Raw genomic sequence first — 20,649 nt, 5'->3', positions numbered from 1 at the left:
GAAGGATGCTCATATGCAATAAAATAGTATTTTCATATTTTTGAATTTTTCTCAAAATCTATGGGTTAACCAGTACGAAAATATTGAATTTTTGGTAAATGCTCTATATACTGAAGTCTATGATCTTTAGTGTGTTTTAAAATTTCTAAACACATTCTACATTGTATTAATGTATATTAAATTCTCATTCATTGTACATGGGCATCGTTTTATTTTTTTGTCAATTATCATAGTAAAACTTCATAACAGTCCCTAAATTGGTGGACTAACCACTATAAAATCATTATTTGCTAGAGAAAGGGAGACAACAAAAGTTCAAAACCTCTTTGAACTTCACCATATGTTGGTTAAGGATGCACATATGCATTAAAACAGTACTTTCATATTTTTGAATTTTTCTCAAAATCTATGGGTTAACCCCTACGAAAATATTGAATTTTCGGTAAATGCACTATATACTGAAGCCTATGATCTTTAATGTTGTTTTAAAATTTCTAAACACATTCTAAATTTGTATTAATGTATATTAAATTCTCATTCATTGTACATGGGCATCGTTTTAATTTTTTGTCAATTAATTTACTAAAACTTCATAACAGTCCCTAAATTGGTGGACTAACCACTATAAAATCGTTATTTGCTAGAGAAAGGGAGACAACGAAAGTTCAAAACCTTTTTGAACTTCATCATATGTTGGTGAAGGATGCAAATATTCATTAAAACAGTACTTTCATATTTTTGAATTTTTCTCAAAATCTATGGGTTAACCACCCCCTACGAAAATATTGAATTTTCGGTAAATGCACTATATAATGAAGCCTATGATCTTTAGTGTTGTTTTAAAATTTCTAAGCAAATTCTACATTTGTATTAATGTATATCAAACTCTCATTTATGGTACATGGGCATCGTTTTCTTTTTTTTGTCAATTAATTTAGTAAAACTTCATAATATTCCCTAAATTGGTGGTCTAACCACTATAAAATCGTTATTTGCTAGAGAAAGGGAGACAACTAAAGTTCCAAACCTCTTTGAACTTCATCATATGTTGGTGAAGGATGCAACTATGCATTAAAAGAGTATTTTCATATTTTTTTAATTTTTCTCAAAATCTATGGGTTCCCCTACGAAAATATTGAATTTTCGGTAAATGCACTATATACTGAAGCCTATGATCTTTAGTGCTGTTTTAAAATTTCTAAACACATTCTACATTTGTATTAATGTATATTAAATTCTCATTCAATGTACATGGGAATCGTTTTAATTTTTTGTCAATTAATATTATAAAACTTCATAACAGTCCCTAAATTGGTGGACTAACCACTATAAAATCGTTATTTGCTAGAGAAAGGGAGACAAAAAAAAGTTCAAAACCTCTTTGAACTTCATCATACGTTGGTGAAAGATGCAAATATGCATTAAAACAGTATTTTCATATTTTTTGAATTTTTCTCAAAGTCTATGGGTTAACACCCCTACGAAAATATTGAATTTTCGGTAAATGCTCTATATACTGAAGCCTATGTTCTTTAGTGTTGTTTTAAAATTTCTAAACACATTCTATATTTGTATTAATGTATATTAAATTCTCATTCATTGTACATGGGTATCGTTTTAATTTTTTGTCAATTAATTTAGTAAAACTTCATAACAGTCCCTAAATTGGTGGACTAACCACTATAAAATCATTATTTGCTAGATAAAGAGTGACAACAAAAGTTCAAAACCTCTTTGAACTTTTTCATATGTTGGCGAAGGATGCAAATATGCATTGAAACAGTATTTTATATTTTTGATTTTTTCTCAAAATCTATGGGTTAACACCCCTACGAAAATATTGAATTTTCGGTAAATGCTCTATATACTAAAGCCTATGATCTTTAGTGCTGTTTTAAAATTTCTAAACACATTCTAATCTTTAGTCCTGCTTTAAAATTTCTAAACACGTTTTACATCTGTATTAATGTATATTAAATTCTCATTCATTGTACGTGGGCATCGTTTTAATTTTTTATCAATTAATTTAGTAAAACTTCATAACAGTCCCTAAATTGGTGGACTAACCACTATAAAATCGTTATTTGCTAGAGAAGGGGAGACAACAAGAGTTCCAAATCTCTTTAAACTTCTTCATATGTTAGTGAAGGATTGAAATATGCATTAAAACAGTACTTTCATATTTTTGAATTTTTCTCAATATCTATGGGTTTTCGGTAAATGCTCTATATACTGAAGCCTAAGATCTTTAGTGTTGTTTTAAAATTTCTAAACACATTCTACATTTGTATTAATGTATATCAAACTCTCATTCATGGTACATGGGTATCGTTTTCTTTTTTTTGTCAATTAATTTAGTAAAACTTCATAACAGTCCCTAAATTGGTGGGCTAACCACTATAAAATCGTTATTTGCTATAGAAAGGGAGACAACAAAAGTTCAAAACCTCTTTGAACTTCATCATATGTTGGTGAAGGATGCAAATATTAATTAAAACAGTACTTTCATATTTTTGATCTCAAAATCTATGGGTTAACCACCCCCTACGAAAATATTGAATTTTTGATAAATGCACTATATAATGAAGCCTATGATCTTTAGTGTTGTTTTAAAATTTCTAAACACATTCTACATTTGTATTAATGTATATCAAACTCTCATTTATGGTACATGGGCATCTTTTTCTTTTTTTTTGTCAATTAATTTAGTAAAAGTTCATAACATTCCCTAAATTGGTGGCCTAACCACTATAAAATCGTTATTTTCTAGAGAAAGGGAGACAACTAAAGTTCCAAACCTCTTTGAACTTCATCATATGTTGGTGAAGGATGCAACTATGCATTAAAAGAGTATTTTCATATTTTTTTTAATTTTTCTCAAAATCTATGGGTTCCCCTACGAAAATATTGAATTTTCGGTAAATGCCCTATATACTGAAGCCTATGATCTTTAGTGTTGTTTTAAAATTTCTAAAAACATTCTATATTTGTATTAATGTATATGAAGCTTTCATTCATGGTACATGGGCATCGTTTTATTTTTTTGTCAATTAATTTTCTAAAACTTCATAATAGTCTTTAAATTGGTGGACTAACCACTATAAAATCGTTATTTGCTAGAGAAAGGGAGACAACAAAAGTTCAAAAACTCTTTGAACTTCATCATATGTTGGTGAAAGATGCACATATGCATTAAAACAATACTTTCATATTTTTGAATTTTTCTCAAAATCTATGGGTTAACCCCTACGAAAATATTGAATTTTCGGTAAATGCACTATATACTGAAGCCTATGATCTTTAGTGTTGTTCTAAAATTTCTAAAGACATTCTATATTTGTATTAATGTATATTAAATTCTCATTCATTGTACATGGTCATCGTTTTAATTTTTTGTCAATTAATTTACTAAGACTTCATAACAGTCACTAAATTGGTGGACTAACCACTATAAAATCGTTATTTGCTAGAGAAACGGAGATACCAAAAGTTCAAAAACTCTTTGAACTTCATCATATGTTGGTGAAAGATGCACATATGCATTAAAACAATACTTTCATATTTTTGAATTTTTCTCAAAATCTATGGGTTAACCCCTACGAAAATATTGAATTTTCGGTAAATGCACTATATACTGAAGCCTATGATCTTTAGTGTTGTTTTAAAATTTCTAATCACATTCTACATTTGTATTAATGTATATTAAATTTTCATTCATTGGACATGGGCATCGGTTTAATTTTTTGTCAATTAATTTACTAAAACTTCATAACAGTCCCGAAATTGGTGGACTAACCACTATAAAATCGTTATTTGCTAGAGAAACGAACACAACAAAAGTTCAAAACCTCTTTGAACTTCATCATATGTTGGTGAATGATGCAACTATGCATTAAAACAGTATTTTCATATTTTCGAATTTTTCTCAAAATCTATGGGTTAACCCCCTACGAAAATATTGAATTTATGGTAAATGCACTATATACTGAAGCCTATGTTCTTTAGTGTTGTTTTAAAATTTCTAAACACATTCTACATTTGTATTAATTTATATTAAACTCTCATTCATGGTACATGGGCATTGTTTTAATGTTTTGTCAATTAATTTTGTAAAACTTCATAACAGTCCCTAAATTGGTAGACTAACCACTATAAAATCGTTATTTGCAAGAGAAGGGGAGACAACAAAAGTTGCAAACCTCATTGAACTTCATCATATGTTGGTGAAGGATGCAACTATGCATTAAAACAGTATTTTCATACTTTTGATTTTTCTACGAAAATATTGAATTTTTGGTGAATGCTCTATATACTGAAGCCTATGATCTTTAATGCTGTTTTAAAATTTATAAACACATTCTACGTTTGTAATAATGTATATTAAATTCCCATTCATTGTACATGGGCATCGTTTTAATTTTTAACAATTAATTTAGTAAAACTTCATAACAGTCCCTAAATTGGTGGATTAACCACTATAAAATCGTTGTTTGCTAGAGAAGGGGAGACAACAAGAGTTCCAAACCTCCTTAAACTTCTTCGTATGTTAGTAAAGGATGCAACTATGCATTAAAACAGTATTTTCATATTTTTGAATTTTTCTCAATATCTATGGGTTAACCCCTACGAAAATATTGAGTTTTCGGTACATGCTCTATATACTAAAGCCTAAGATCTTTAGTGTTGTTTTAAAATTTCTAAACACATTCTACATTTCTATTAATGTATATCAAACTCTCATTCATGGTACATGGGCGTCGTTTTATTTTTTTTTGTCAATTAATTTACTAAAACTTCATAACAGTCCCTAAATTGGTGGACTAACCACTATAAAATCGTTATTTGCTAGAGAAACGAACACAACAAAATTTCCAAACCTCTTTGAACTTCATCATATATTAGTGAAGGATGCAACTATGCATTAAAAGAGTATTTTCATATTTTTGAATTTTTCTCAAAATCTATGGGTGTTAAACCCTACGAAAATATTGAATTTTCGGTAAATGCCCTATATACTGAAGCCTATGATCTTTTGTGTTGTTTTAAAATTTCTAAACACATTCTATATTTTTATTAATGTATATTAAACTCTCATTCATGGTACATGGGCATCGTTTTAATTTTTTGTCAATTAATTTAGTAAAACTTCATAACAGTCCCTGAATTGGTGGACTAACCACTATAAAATCGTTATTTGCTTGAGAAGGGGAGACAAAAAAAGTTCCAAACCTCTTTGAACTTCTTCATATGTTAGTGAAGGATGCAATTATGCATTAAAATAGTATTTTCATATTTTTGAATTTTTCTCAATATCTATGGGTTAACCCCTACGAAAATATTGAGTTTTCGGTAAATGCTCTATATACTGAAGCCTAAGATCTTTAGTGTTATTTTAAAATTTCTAAACACATTCTACATTTGTATTAATGTATATCAAACTCTCATTCATGGTACATGGACATCGTTTTCTTTTTTTTTGTCAATTTATTTAGTAAAACTTTCCCTAAATTGGTAGACCAACCACTATAAAATCGTAATTTGCTAGAGAAAGGGAGACAACAAAAGTTTCAAACCCCTTTGAACTTCATCATATGTTGGTGAAGGATACAACTATGCATTAAAAGAGTATTTTCATAATTTTGAATTTTTCTCAAAATCTACTGAAACCTATGATCTTTAGTGTTGTTTTAAAATTTCTAAACACATTCTATATTTGTATTAATGTATATGAAACTTTCATTCAAGGTACATGGGCATCGTTTTATTTTTTTGTCAATTAATTTAGTAAAACTTCATAACAGTCCCTAAATTGGTGGACTAACCACTATAAAATCGTTATTTGCAAGAGAAAGAGAGACAACAAAAGTTCAAAACCTCTTTGAACTTCATCATATGTTGGTGAAGGATGCACATATGCATTAAAACAGTACTTTCATATTTTTGAATTTTTCTCAAAATCTATGGGTTAACCCCCTACGAAAATATTGAATTTTCGATAAATGCACTATATATTGAAGCCTATGATCTTTAGTGTTGTTTTAAAATTTCTAAACACATTCTACATTTGTATTAATGTATATTAAATTTTCATTCATTTTACATGGGCATCGTTTTAATTTTTTGTCAATTAATTTACTAAAACTTCGTAACAGTCCGTAAATTGGTGAACTAACCACTATAAAATCGTTAATTGCTAGAGAAACGAACACAAAAAAAATTTCAAACCTCTTTGAACTTCATCATATGTTGATGAAGTATGCAACTATGCATTAAAACATTATTTTCATATTTTTGTATTTTTCTCAAAATCTATGGGTTAACCCCCTACGAAAATATTAAATTTTCGGTAAATGCCCTATATACTAAAGCCTATGATCTTTAGTGTTGATTTAAAATTTCTAAACACATTCTACATTTGTATTAATGTATATTAAACTCTCATTCATGGTACATAGGCATCGTTTTAATTTTTTGTCAATTAATTTAGTAAGACTTCATAACAGTCCCTAAATTGGTGGACCAACCACTATAAAATCGTTGTTTGTTAAAGAAACAGAGACAATAAAAGTTCCAAACCTCTTTCAACTTCATAATATGTTGTTGAAGGATTCAACTATGTATTAAAAGAGTATTTTCATATTTTTGAATTTTTCTCAAAATCTATGGGTTAACCCCCTACGAAAATATTGAATTTTCGGTAAATGCTCTATATACTGAAGCCTATGATATTTAGTGTTGTTTTAACATTTCTAAACACATTCTATATATGTATTAATGTATATGAAACTTTCATTCATGGTACATGGGCATCGTTTTATTTTTTTAGTCAATTAATTTACTAAAACTTCATAACAGTCCCTAAATTGGTGGACTAACTCTTATAAAATCGTTATTTACTAGAGAAACGGACACAACAAAATTTCCAAAACCCTTTGAACTTCATCATACGTTGGTGAAGGATGCAAATATGCATTAAAACAGTATTTTCATATTTTTGATTATTTCTCTAAATCTATGGGTTAACCCCTACGAAAATATTGAATTTTCGGTAAATGCTCTATATACTGTAGCCTATGATCTTTAGTGTTGTTTTAAAATTTCTAAACACATTTTATTTAGTAATACCTCATAACAGTCCCTAAATTGATGCACTAACCACTATAAAATCGTTATTTGCTAGAGAAGGGGAGACAACAAAAGTTCCAAACCTCATTGAACTTCATCATTTGTTGGTTAATGATGCAACTATGCATTAAAACAGTATTTTAATATTTTTGAATTTTTCTCAATATATATGGGTTAACAACCCTTACAAAAATATTTAGTTTTCGGTAAAAAAGGCTCTATATACTAAACCTATGATCTTTAGTGTTGTTTTAAAATTTATAAACACATTCTACATTTGTATTAATGTATATCAAACTCTCATTCATGGTAAATGGGCTTCGTTATATTTTTTTGTCAATTAATTTACTAAAACTTCATAACAGTCCCTAAATTGGTGGACTAACCACTATAAAATCGTTATTTGCTAGAGAAAGGGAGACAACAAAAGTTCAAAACCTCTTTGAACTTCATCATATGTTGGTGAAGGATGCACATATGCATTAAAATAGTACTTTCATATTTTTGAATTTTTCTCAAAATCTATGGGTGAACCCCTACGAAAATATTGAATTTTCGATAAATGCACTATATACTGAAGCCTATGATCTTTAGTGTTGTTTTAAAATTTCTAAACACATTCTACATTTGTATTAATGTATATTAAATTCTCATTCATTGTACATGGGCATCGTTTTAATTTTTTGTCAATTAATTTACTAAAACTTCGTAACAGTCCCTAAATTGGTGAACTAACCACTATAAAATCGTTAATGGCTAGAGAAACGAACACAAAAAAAATTTCAAACCTCTTTGAACTTCATCATATGTTGATGAAGTATGCAACTATGCATTAAAGATTATTTTCATATTTTTGTATTTTTCTCAAAATCTATGGGTTAACCCCCTACGAAAATATTAAATTTTCGGTAAATGTCCTATATACTGAAGCCTATGATCTTTAGTGTTGTTTTAAAATTTCTAAACACATTCTATATTTGTATTAATGTATATTAAACTCTCATTCATGGTACATAGGCATCGTTTTAATTTTTTGTCAATTAATTTAGTAAGACTTCATAACAGTCCCTAAATTGGTGGACCAACCACTATAAAATCGTTGTTTGTTAAAGAAACAGAGACAACAAAAGTTCCAAACCTCTTTCAACTTCATCATATGTTGTTGAAGGATTCAACTATGCATTAAAAGAGTATTTTCATATTTTTGATTTTTTCTCAAAATCTATGGGTTAACCCCTACGAAAATATTGAATTTTCGGTAAATGCTCTATATACTGAAGCCTATGATATTTAGTGTTGTTTTAAAATTTCTAAACACATTCTATATTTGTATTAATGTATATGAAACTTTCATTCATGGTACATGGGCATCGTTTTATTTTTTTAGTCAATTAATTTACTAAAACTTCATAACAGTCCCTAAATTGGTGGACTAACTACTATAAAATCGTTATTTACTAGAAAAACGGACACAACAAAATTTCCAAAACTCTTTGAACTTCATCATACGTTGGTGAAGGATGCAAATATGCATTAAAACAGTATTTTCATATTTTTGATTTTTTCTCTAAATCTATGGGTTAACCCCTACGAAAATATTGAATTTTCGGTAAATGCTCTATATACTATAGCTTATGATCTTTAGTGTTGTTTTAAAATTTCTAAACACATTTTATTTAGTAATACCACATAACAGTCCCTAAATTGATGGACTAACCACTATAAAATCGTTATTTGCTAGAGAAGGGGAGACAACAAAAGTTCCAAACCTCATTGAACTTCATCATTTGTTGGTTAATGATGCAACTATGCATTAAAACAGTATTTTCATATTTTTGAATTTTTCTCAATATATATGGGTTAACAACCCTTACAAAAATATTGAGTTTTCGGTAAAAAAGGCTCTATATACTAAGCCTATGATCTTTAGTGTTGTTTTAAAATTTATAAACACATTCTACATTTGTATTAATGTATATCAAACTCTCATTCATGGTAAATGGGCATCGTTATATTTTTTTGTCAATTAATTTACTAAAACTTCATAACAGTCCCTAAATTGGTGGACTAACCACTATAAAATCGTTATTTGCTAGAGAAAGGGAGACAACAAAATTTCAAAACCTCTTTGAACTTCATCATATGTTGGTGAAGGATGCACATATGCATTAAAATAGTACTTTCATATTTTTGAATTTTTCTCAAAATCTATGGGTGAACCCCTACGAAAATATTGAATTTTCGATAAATGCACTATATACTGAAGCCTATGATCTTTAGTGTTGTTTTAAAATTTCCAAACACATTCTACATTTTGTCAATTAATTTAGTAAAACTTCATAACAGTCCCTAAAACGGTGGACCAACCACTATAAAATCATTATTTGCTAGAGAAACGGAGACACCAAAAGTTTCAAACCTCTTTGAACTTCATAATATGTTGGTGAAGGATGCAACTATGCATTAAAAGAGTATTTTCATAATTTTGAATTTATCTCAAAATCTATGGGTTAACCCCTACGAAAATATTGAATTTTGGGTAAATGCTCTATATACTGAATCCTATGATCTTTAGTGTTGTTTTAAAATTTATAACCACATTCTATATTTGTATTAATGTATATTAAACTCTCATTCATGGTACATGGGCATCGTTTTAATTTTTTGTCAATTAATTTAGTAAAACTTCATAACAGTCCCTAAATTGGTGGACTAACCACTATAAAATCGTTATTTGCTAGAGAAAGAGAGACAAGAAAAGTTCAAAACCTCTTTGAACTTAATCATATGTTGGTGAAGGATGCAAATATGCATTAAAACAGTATTTTCATATTTTTGAAATTTTCTCAAAATCTATGGGTTAACCCCTACGAAAATATTGAATTTTCGGTAAATGCTCTATATACTGAAGTCTATAATTTTAGTGTTGTGTTAAAATTTCTGAACTCATTCTACATTTGTATTAGTGTATATCAAACTCTCATTCATGATACATGGGCATCGTTTTAATTTTTTGTCAATTAATTTATTAAAACTTCATAACAGTCCCTAAATTAGTGGACTAATAACCACTATAAAATCGTTATTTGCTAGAGAAGGAGAGACAAAAAAGTTACAAACCTCTTTGAACTTCATCATATTTTGGTGAAGGATGCAAATATGCATTAAAATAATATTTTCTTATTTTTGAATTTTTCTCAAAATCTATGGGTTAACTAACTCCTACGAAAATATTGAATTTTCGGTAAATGTTTTATATACTGAAGCCTATGATCTTTAGTGCTATTTTAAAATTTCTAAACACATTCTACATTTGTATTATTGTATATAAAATCGATATTTGCTAGAGAAGGGGAAACAAAACAAGTTCCAAACCTCTTTGAACTTCATCATTTGTTGGTGAAGGATGTAACTATGCATTAAAACATTATTTTCAAATTTTTGAATTTTTCTCAATATCTATGGGTTAACAACCCCTACGAAAATATTGAGTTTTCGGTAAATGCTCTATATACTGAAGCCTATGATATTTAGTGTTGTTTTAAAATTTCTAAACACATTCTACATTTATATTAATGTATATCAAACTCTCATTCATGGTACATGGACATCGTTTTATTTTGTTTTCAATTATTTTAGTAAAACTTCATAACAGTCCCTAAATTTGTGGACTAACCACTATAAAATCGTTATTTGCTAGAGAAAAGAAGACAACAAAAGTTCCAAACCTCTTTGAACTTCATCATATGTTGGTGAAGGATGCGACTATGCATTCAAACAGTATTTTCATATTTTTGAATTTTTCTCAAAATCTAAGGGTTAACCCCTACGAAAATATTGAATTTTCGGTAAATGCACTATATACTGAAGCTTATGATCTTTAGTGTTGTTTTATAATTTTTAAACACATTCTACATTTGTATTAATGTATATTCAACTCTCATTCATGGTACATGGGCATCGTTTTAATTTTTTACCAATTAATTTAGTAAAACTCTCCCTAAATTGGTAGACCAACCACTATAAAATCGTTATTTGCTAGAGAAACAGAGACACCAAAACTTTCAAACCTCTTTGAACTTCATCATATGTTGGTGAAAGATGCAACTATGGAATAAAAGAGTATTTTCATAATTTTGAATTTTTCACAAAATCTATTGGTTAACCCCTACAAAAATATAGAAATTTCGGTAAATGCTCAATATACTGAAGCCTATGATCTTTAATGTTGTTTTAAATTTTCTAAATACATTCTATATTTGTATTAATGTATATTAAACTCTCATTCATGATACATGGGCATCGTTTTAATTTTTTGTCAATTAATTTCGTAAAACTTTCCCTAAATTGGTGGACTAACCACTATAAAATCGTTATTTGCTAGATAAAAGGAGACAACAAAAGTTCCAAACCTCTTTGAACTTCATCATATGTTGTTGAAGGATGCAAATATGCATTAAAACAGTATTTTCATATTTTTGAATTTTTCTCAAACTCTATGGGTTAACCCCTACGAAAATATTGAATTTTCGGTAAATGCCCTATATATTGAAGCCTATGATCTTTAGTGTTTTTTAAAAATTTCTAAACACATTATACATTTATATTAATGTATATTAAATTCTCATTCATTGTACATGGGCATCATTTTAATTTTTTGTCAATTAATTTAGTAAAACTTCTTAACAGTCCCTAAATTGATGGACTAACTACTATAAAATCGTTATTTGCTAGAGAAGCGGAGACAACAAAAGTTCCAAACCTCATTGAACTTCATCATTTGTTGGTGAATGATGCAACTATGCATTAAAACAGTATTTTCATAATTTTGAATTTTTCTCAATATCTATAGGTTAACAACCCCTACGAAAATATTAAATTTTCGGTAAATGCCCTATATATTGAAGCCTATGATCTTTAGTGTTGTTTTAAAATTTCTAAACACATTCTACATTTATATTAATGTATATTAAATTGTCATTCATTGTACATGGCCATCGTTTTAATTTTTTGTTAATTAATTTAGTAAAACGTCATAACAGTCCCTAAATTGGTGGACTAACCACTATAAAATCGTTATTTGCTAGAGAAGGGGAGACAACAAAATGTAAAGACCTCATTGAACTTCATCATTTGTTGGTGAATGATGCAACTATGCATTAAAACAGTATTTTCATATTTTTGAATTTTTCTCAAAATCTATGGGCATTAACCCCTACGAAAATATTGAATTTTCGGTAAATGCCCTATATACTGAAGCCTATGATCTTTAGTGTTGTTTTAAAATTTCTAAACACATTATACATTATACATGTATATTAAACTCTCATTCATGGTACATGGGCATCGTTTTAATTTTTTGTCAATTAATTTAGTAAAACTTCATAACAGTCCCTAAATTGGTGGACCAACCACTATAAAATCGTTATTTGCTAAAGAAACGGAGACACCAAAAGTTCAAAACCTCTTTGAACTTCATCATATGTTGGTGAAGGATGCAACTACGCATTAAAACAGTATTTTCATATTTTTGAATTTTTCTCAAAATCTATGGGTTAACTAACCCATACGAAAATATTGAATTTTCGGTAAGTGCACTATATACTGATGCCTATGATCTTTAGTGTTGTTTTAAAATTTCTAAACATATTCTATATTTGTATTAATGTATATTAAACTTTCATTCATGGTACATGGACATCGTTTTGTTTTTTTGTCAATTAATTTACTAAAACTTCATAACAGTCCCTAAATTGGTGGACTAACCACTATAAAATCGTTATTTGCTAGAGAAAGAGAGACTAAAAAAGTTCAAAACCTCTTTGAACTTCATCATATGTTGGTGAAGGATGCAAATATGCATTAAAACAGTATTTTCATATTTTTGAAATTTTCTCAAAATCTATGGGTTAACCCCTACGAAAATATTGAATTTTCGGTAAATGCCCTATATACTGAACCCTATGATCTTTAGTGTTGTTTTAAAATTTCTAAACACATTCTTCATTTATGTTAATGTATATTAAATTCTCATTCATTGTACATGGGCATCGTTTTAATTTTTTGTTAATTAATTTAGTAAAACGTCATAACAGTCCCTAAATTGGTGGACTAACCACTATAAAATCGTTATTTACTAGGGAAGGGGAGACAACAAAATGTACAGACCTCATTGAACTTCATCATTTGTTGGTGAATGATGCAATTATGCATTAAAACAGTATTTTCATATTTTTGAATTTTTCTCAAAATCTATGGGCATTAACCCCTACGAAAATATTGAATTTTCTATAAATGCCCTATATACTGAAGTCTATGATCTTTAGTGTTGTTTTAAAATTTCTAAACACATTATACATTTGTATTAATGTATATTAAACTTTCATTCATGGTACATGGGCATCGTTTTAATTTTTTTGTCAATTAATTTAGTAAAACTTCATAACAATCCCTAAATTGGTGGACCAACCACTATAAAATCGTTATTTGCAAGAGAAAGGGAGACAAAAAAAAGTTAAAAACCTCTTTGAATTCATAATATGTTGGTGAAGCATGCAAATATGCATTAAAACAGTATTTTCATATTTTTGAAATTTTCTCAAATTTTATGGGATAACCCCTACGAAAATATTGAATTTTCGGTAAATGCTCTATATACTGAAGCCTATGATCTTTAGTGTTGTTTTTAAAATTTCTAAACACATTCTACATTTGTATTAATGTATATTAAATTCTCATTCATTGTACATGGGCATCGTTTTAATTTTTTGTCAATTAATTTAGTAAAACTTCATAACAGTCCCTAAATTGATGGACTAACCACTATAAAATCGTTATTTGATAGAGAAGGGGAGACAACAAAAGTTCCAAACCTCATTGAACTTCATAATTTGTTGGTGAATGATGCAACTATGCATTAAAACAGTATTTTCATATTTTTGAATTTTTCTCAATATCTATAGGTTAACAACCCCTACGAAAATAATGAGTTTTCGGTAAATGCTCTATATATTGAAGCCTATGATCTTTAGTGTTGTTTTAAAATTTCTAAACACATTCTAAATTTGTATTAATGTATATCAAACTCTCATTCATGGTAAATGGACATTGTTTTATTTTTTTGTCAATTAATTTCCTAAAACTTCATAACAGTCCCTAAATTGGTGGACTAACCACTATAAATTGGTGAATGATGCAACTACGCATTAAAACAGTATTTTCAAATTTTTGAATTTTTCTCAAAATCTATGGGTCCCTACGAAAATATTGAATTTTCGGTAAATGTCCTATATACTGAAGCCTATGATCTTTAGTGTTGTTTTAAAATTTCTAAACACATTCTACATTTGTTTAAATGTATATTAAACTCTCATTCATGGTACATGGGCATCGTTTTAATTTTTTATCAATTAATTTAGTAAAACTTCATAACTGTCCCTAAATTGGTGGACCAACCACTATAAAATAGTTATTTGCTAGAGAAACGGAGACACCAAAAGTTCCAAACCTCTTTGAACTTCATCGTATGTTGGTGAAGGATGTAACTATGCATTAAAAGAGTATTTTCATATTTTTGAATTTTTCTCAAAATCTATGGGTTAACCCATACGAAAATATTGAATTTTCGTTAAATGCACTATATACTGAAGCCTATGATCTTTAGTGTTGTTTTAAAATTTCTAAACACATTCTATATTTGTATTAATGTATATTAAACTTTCATTCATGGTACATGGACATCGTTTTGTTTTTTTGTCAATTAATTTGCTAAAACTTCGTAACAGTCCCTAAATTGGTGGACTGACCACTATAAAATCGTTATTTGCTAGAGAAAGAGAGACAACAAAAGTTCAAAACCCCTTTGAACTTCATCATATGTTGGTGAAGGATACAACTATGCATTAAAAGAGTATTTTCATAATTTTGAATTTTTCTCAAAATCTACTAAAGCCTATGACCTTTAGTGTTGTTTTAAAATTTCTAAACACATTCTATATTTGTATTAATGTATATGAAACTTTCATTCATGGTACATGGGCATCGTTTTATTTTTTTGTCAATTAATTTAGTAAAACTTCATAACAGTCCCTAAATTGGTGGACTAACCACTATAAAATCGTTATTTGCAAGAGAAAGGGAGACAACAAAAGTTCAAAACCTCTTTGAACTTAATCATTTGTTGGTGAAGGATGCACATATGCATTAAAACAGTACTTTCATATTTTTGAATTTTTCTCAAAATCTATGGGTTAACCACCCCCTACGAAAATATTGAATTTTCGATAAATGCACTATATATTGAAGCCTATGATCTTTAGTGTTGTTTTAAAATTTCTAAACACATTCTACATTTGTATTAATGTATATTAAATTCTCATTCATTTTACATGGGCATCATTTTAATTTTTTGTCAATTAATTTACTAAAACTTCGTAACAGTCCCTAAATTGGTGAACTAACCACTATAAAATCGTTAATTGCTTGAGAAACGAACACAACAAAATTTCCAAACCTCTTTGAACTTCATCATATGTTGGTGAAGTATGCAACTATGCATTAAAACAGTATTTTCATTTTTTTGTATTTTTCTCAAAATCTATGGGTTAACCCCCTACGAAAATATTAAATTTTCGGTAAATGCCCTATATACTGAAGCCTATGATCTTTAGTGTTGTTTTAAAATTTCTAAACACATTCTACATTTGTATTAATGTATATTAAACTCTCATTCATGGTACATGGGCATCGTTTTAATTTTTTGTCAATTAATTTTGTAAGACTTCATAACAGTCCCTAAATTGGTGGACCAACCACTATAAAATCATTGTTTGTTAGGGAAACGGAGGAGACACCAAAAGTTCCAAACCTCTTTGAACTTCATCATATGTTGTTGAAGGATGCAACTATGCATTAAAAGAGTATTTTCATATTTTTGAATTTTTCTCAAAATCTATGGGTTAACCAACCCCTACGAAAATATTGAATTTTCGGTAAATGCTCTATATAGTGAAGCCTATGATCTTTAGTGTTGTTTTAAAATTTCTAAACACATTCTAAATTTGTATTAGTGTATATCAAACTATAATTCATGGTACTTGGGCATCGTTTTATTTTTTTCAATTAATTTAGTAAAACTTCATAACAGTCCCTAAATTGGTGGACTAACCACTATAAAATCGTTATTAGCTAGAGAAAGGGAGACAACAAAAGTTCCACACCTCATTGAACTTCATCATATGTTGGTGAAGGATGCAACTAAGCATTAAAACGGTATTTTCATATTTTTGAATTTTTCTCAAAATCTACGGGTTAACCACCCCCTACGAAAATATTGAATTTTCGGTAAATGCACTATATACTGAAGCCTATGATCTTTAGTGTTCTTTTAAAATTTCTAAACAAATTCTACATTTGTATTTATATATATTAAACTCTCATTCATGGTACATGGGCATCATTTTAATTTTTTGTCAATTAATTTAGTTAAACTTTCCCTAAATTGATGGACTAACCACTATAAAATCGTTATTTCCTAGAGAAGGGGAGACAAAAAGAGTTCAAAACCTCTTTGAACTTCATCATATGTTGGTGAAGGATGCAACTATGCATTAAAAGAGTATTTTCATAATTTTTAATTTTTCTCAAAATCTATGGGTTAACCCCTACGAAAATATTGAATTTTCGGTAAATGCTCTATATACTGAAGCCTATGATCTTTAGTATTGTTTTAAAATTTCTAAACAAATTCTACATTTGTATTAATATATATCAAACTCTCATTCATGGTACATGGGCATCGTTTTATTTTTTTGTCAATTAATTTAGTAAAACTTCATAACAGTCCCTAAATTAGTGGACTAACCACTATAAAATCGTTATTTGCTAGAGAAAGTGAGACAACAATAGTTCCAAACGTCTTTGAACTTCTTCATATGTTAGTGAAGGATGCAACTATGCATTAAACAATATTTTCATATTTTTGAATTTTTCTCAATATCTATGGGTTAACCCCTACAAAAATATTGAGTTTTCGGTAAATGCTCTATATACTGAAGCCTAAGATCTTTAGTGTTGTTTTAAAATTTCTAAACACATTCTACATTTGTATTAATGTATATTAAACTCTCATTCATGGTACATGGGCATCGTTTTAATTTTTTGTCAATTAATTTAGTAAAACTCTCCCTAAATTGGTAGACCAACCACTATAAAATCGTTATTTGCTAGAGAAACGGAGACACCAATAGTTTCAAACCTCTTTGAACTTCATCATATGTTGGTGAAGGATGCAACTATGCATTTTTTTTTTTTTGACATCGAACGGCTATTCTATTACTCAGGCTTGAGGTGGTCTGGGTAACCAGACCGGAATAGAACAACCAATGAAAAGTAACTCTCTATGGAAGGATCTAGCATTCTTAGCTAAAAAGTCTGAAAATTGATTTCTCGCTCGTGGAACATGAGTGATGCTAAACTCCGGGAAGCATATCCGTAGCGTCTCTATCCTCTCCAATTCCGTCGCAAAGCTAGGCCACGCATGAGGATCATCTAACATTGCGATCAGCTCCTTACAATCCGTCCCAAAGCGCTGGCATGTTGAGTGCTGTAGCATATTCTCCATTGCCCACCGTAGCGCTTCTACTTCCGAATGCAAGGCTGATTCACGTCGAGGAAGATTCTTCATCCCCATGAGCTGAGTATTTCCCGTATTGTCCATCCAAACCCATCCAAGTCCACTGAAGTTGGCAGATGTTGTCCAAGATCCATCCAGCAAGCAAATATTACCCAAGCTTATGACTTGAGGGTTCTCTATATTAGTCTCTTGTACCATGGGTTGTGCCACATCGTTCGCAGCAAACCAGGCCTGACATTCACTCTCTGCATAGCGGACTAACTCCAAAGGATCTCTATCAATCCCCTTGAATAGTTTATCATTCCTAGCTTTCCAGATATACCAAATTATCCAGGGAAAAGGATCTCTGTCTTGTTCCGGCTCAATAATAGAGTTTTTTCTCCAGAATAGGTAGTCCATATTGGCGTAGACACTTGGTAGTGGAAATACCTCAGGGCTTGTTGGGGTTGTCGATAAGGTCCAAGCTTGTAGCGCTGGCGGGCATTCAATGATAGCATGTGTGACTGATTCATCCAAATCTCAGCATCTTGGGCAATAGTTATCACATCGCATATTACGTCTTGCTAAATTCCTTGTTACTGCAACATGCCCAGTCAATAACTGCCAAATAAGATGACATATTTTCGTAGGCGCTTTTAACTTCCAAGCAAAAGCTTGAAGCTTGGTAATAATCGGTTCCAATATCTCCTGTGCTTCTGCCGTCTTCAATAGATTCTGGGCCACCCAATATCCAGATTTAACCGAGTATTGGCCATTCCTTGTGTAGCTCCAGCAAAAAGTATCGCGCCGGTGAGATGAACTTATGGCCAAACTCCTTATAAGCGGTATGTCCTTGGGATTTACATAATTCTCCAATAATCCAACATCCCAATCCTTCCCTATCTGATCAATGAGATCGCTTACTCTCATGTTAGGATGCATTACTGGTGCCACAGGGACAGCCGGCCTCGCTGGGATCGTTGGGATCCACGGATCCTCCCACACCTTTACTTCATAACCTGAGTGTATCTTCTGTCTGATTCCCAGCAATAACAACTTCCTTGCAGCAGAAATGCTAGTCCACACATAAGATGGGCAGGTAGCCGAGTTTACTCTCAGCGGCGAGGTTAATTTGTAGTATCTCCCCTTCAAGACCCGAGCGACCAATGAGTCTGGGAATTGAACCAGCCTCCATAGTTGTTTTGCCAACAATGCCAGATTGAACTCATGGATCATACGAAACCCAATCCCTCCATCCTCCCTTGGTAGGCAAACTTTTTCCCATTTCGCCCAGTGAATTCCTCTCTTTGGTGGGTTTGAACTCCACCAGAACCGTGCGATGGCATTAGCTAGGTTTTCACATATCTCTAAAGGGATCAGGAAAGTAGACATGACATAAGTCGGAAGAGCTAGCAGAATAGATTTTATCAGAACTTCCTTCCCTCCTTTTGAAAGCCACCTACTCGTCCATCCATTTACCCTATGCATTAACTTCTCCTTGAGGAATGCAAACAATTTGCACTTGGATCCGCTTATATCTTCCGGGATACCTAAGTAGGTTCCCATCCCTCCTTCGTTTTGTATACCAATTGTATCTTTGATCTCTTGCCTGGTATTTGCATTAATCCGCTTACCAAAGAGTAAGGACGACTTATCGAAGTTGATACATTGGCCAGAAGCTTTACCATATTTCCTGACTACTTTTATTACTTCTTCACATTCAAGGGGTTCCGCCTTACAGAAGAAAAGGCTATCATCAGCAAAGAGAAGGTGAGATACCGAGGGGCACGCGCGTGTGACACGCATCCCCGTTATCTTCCCTTGATTCTCTGCATGATTAAGAAGGCTAGCGAGCGCTTCCGTGCATAGAATAAAAATGAAAGGAGACAAAGGATCTCCTTGTCTTAAGCCTCTACCAGGAACGATATTTCCTTTTGGTTGACCATTCATAAGCACCTTATATTTTACCGACGTAATGCATCGCATTATCCAGGTTATCCACGTCTCTGAGAATCCCATTTTGCGCATGACGGCTTCAATGAATGACCACTCCATTCTGTCATATGCTTTGCTCATGTCCGTCTTAATAGCCATCCTTTTACTGCGACCACTTGGTTTAGTCCGCAGCGCGTGAAACATTTCTTGGGCAATCATAATATTGTCTGAAATCTGTCTTCCAGCAACAAAGGCTGACTGGGTCTCTAAAATCAAGCGTGGTAGCACTTTCTTTAATCTCTGGCATAAGACCTTCGAAATTATTTTATAGCTTACATTACACAAGCTTATTGGTCGGAATTGAGCCATATCATTAGGCTTGGCCGTCTTCGGGATAAGACATATATTTGTATCATTTAATCCATTCACCACTGTTCCCTCGATAAGGAAGTTATTAACCATAAGAGTTAAATCATCCTTTACAATATCCCAGAATTTCTGATAGAATAGCGCAGTCATCCCATCTGGTCCTGGAGCCTTCTCTGGATGCATAGCAAAAAGAGCCAATTTGACCTCCCATTCCGTTACCGGAGCTGTAAGGTTCTCATTCATTGCCCCAGTGATTGTCGTAGGAACTTGAGCTAACGCCTCTTCAATGTCCTCAGGGTTAGACGATTCAAAGATCTGTCTAAAATAACTAGTAGCAATGGCTACTAAACCCTCTTCATCCTCAACTATATTTCCATTCACATCTTGGAGCTGCGTAATTTTATTCCTGGCTCTTCTCTGTTTTGTTAGTGCATGAAAAAACTTTGTATTTCTATCCCCCTCTCTTAGCCAGAACACTCGACTCTTCTGTTTCCAGAACATTTCTTCTGCTTTAAGAGCATTAGAGAGGTCCTTCAATGCTGAGGCAATTTCTTCAGTGGTAGCATTGTCATCCGCATACATGCCCTCCACCTTCTCTTTAAATTCCT

General features: G+C 30.9%; 1 protein-coding gene across 1 annotated transcript in view; it reads right to left on the bottom strand.

The window, feature by feature from the left end:
- Positions 1 to 18,973, bottom strand: part of LOC125585286 — a 40,645-nt gene extending 21,672 nt beyond the window's left edge. Inside the window, exons 1-2 of the mRNA XM_048754064.1 lie at positions 18,316 to 18,973; positions 17,585 to 18,261 (exon numbers count right to left, since the gene is read on the bottom strand). Coding sequence (XP_048610021.1) covers positions 17,585 to 18,261; positions 18,316 to 18,973 — 1,335 coding nt within the window. The remainder of the gene's footprint in view (positions 1 to 17,584; positions 18,262 to 18,315) is intronic.
- Between the last annotated feature and the right edge of the window lie 1,676 nt (positions 18,974 to 20,649).

Source organism: Brassica napus, chromosome C4 (genome assembly GCF_020379485.1).
Source record: "Brassica napus cultivar Da-Ae chromosome C4, Da-Ae, whole genome shotgun sequence".
NCBI lineage: Eukaryota > Viridiplantae > Streptophyta > Magnoliopsida > Brassicales > Brassicaceae > Brassica > Brassica napus.
This window is presented reverse-complemented; position numbering and strand designations above follow the sequence as displayed.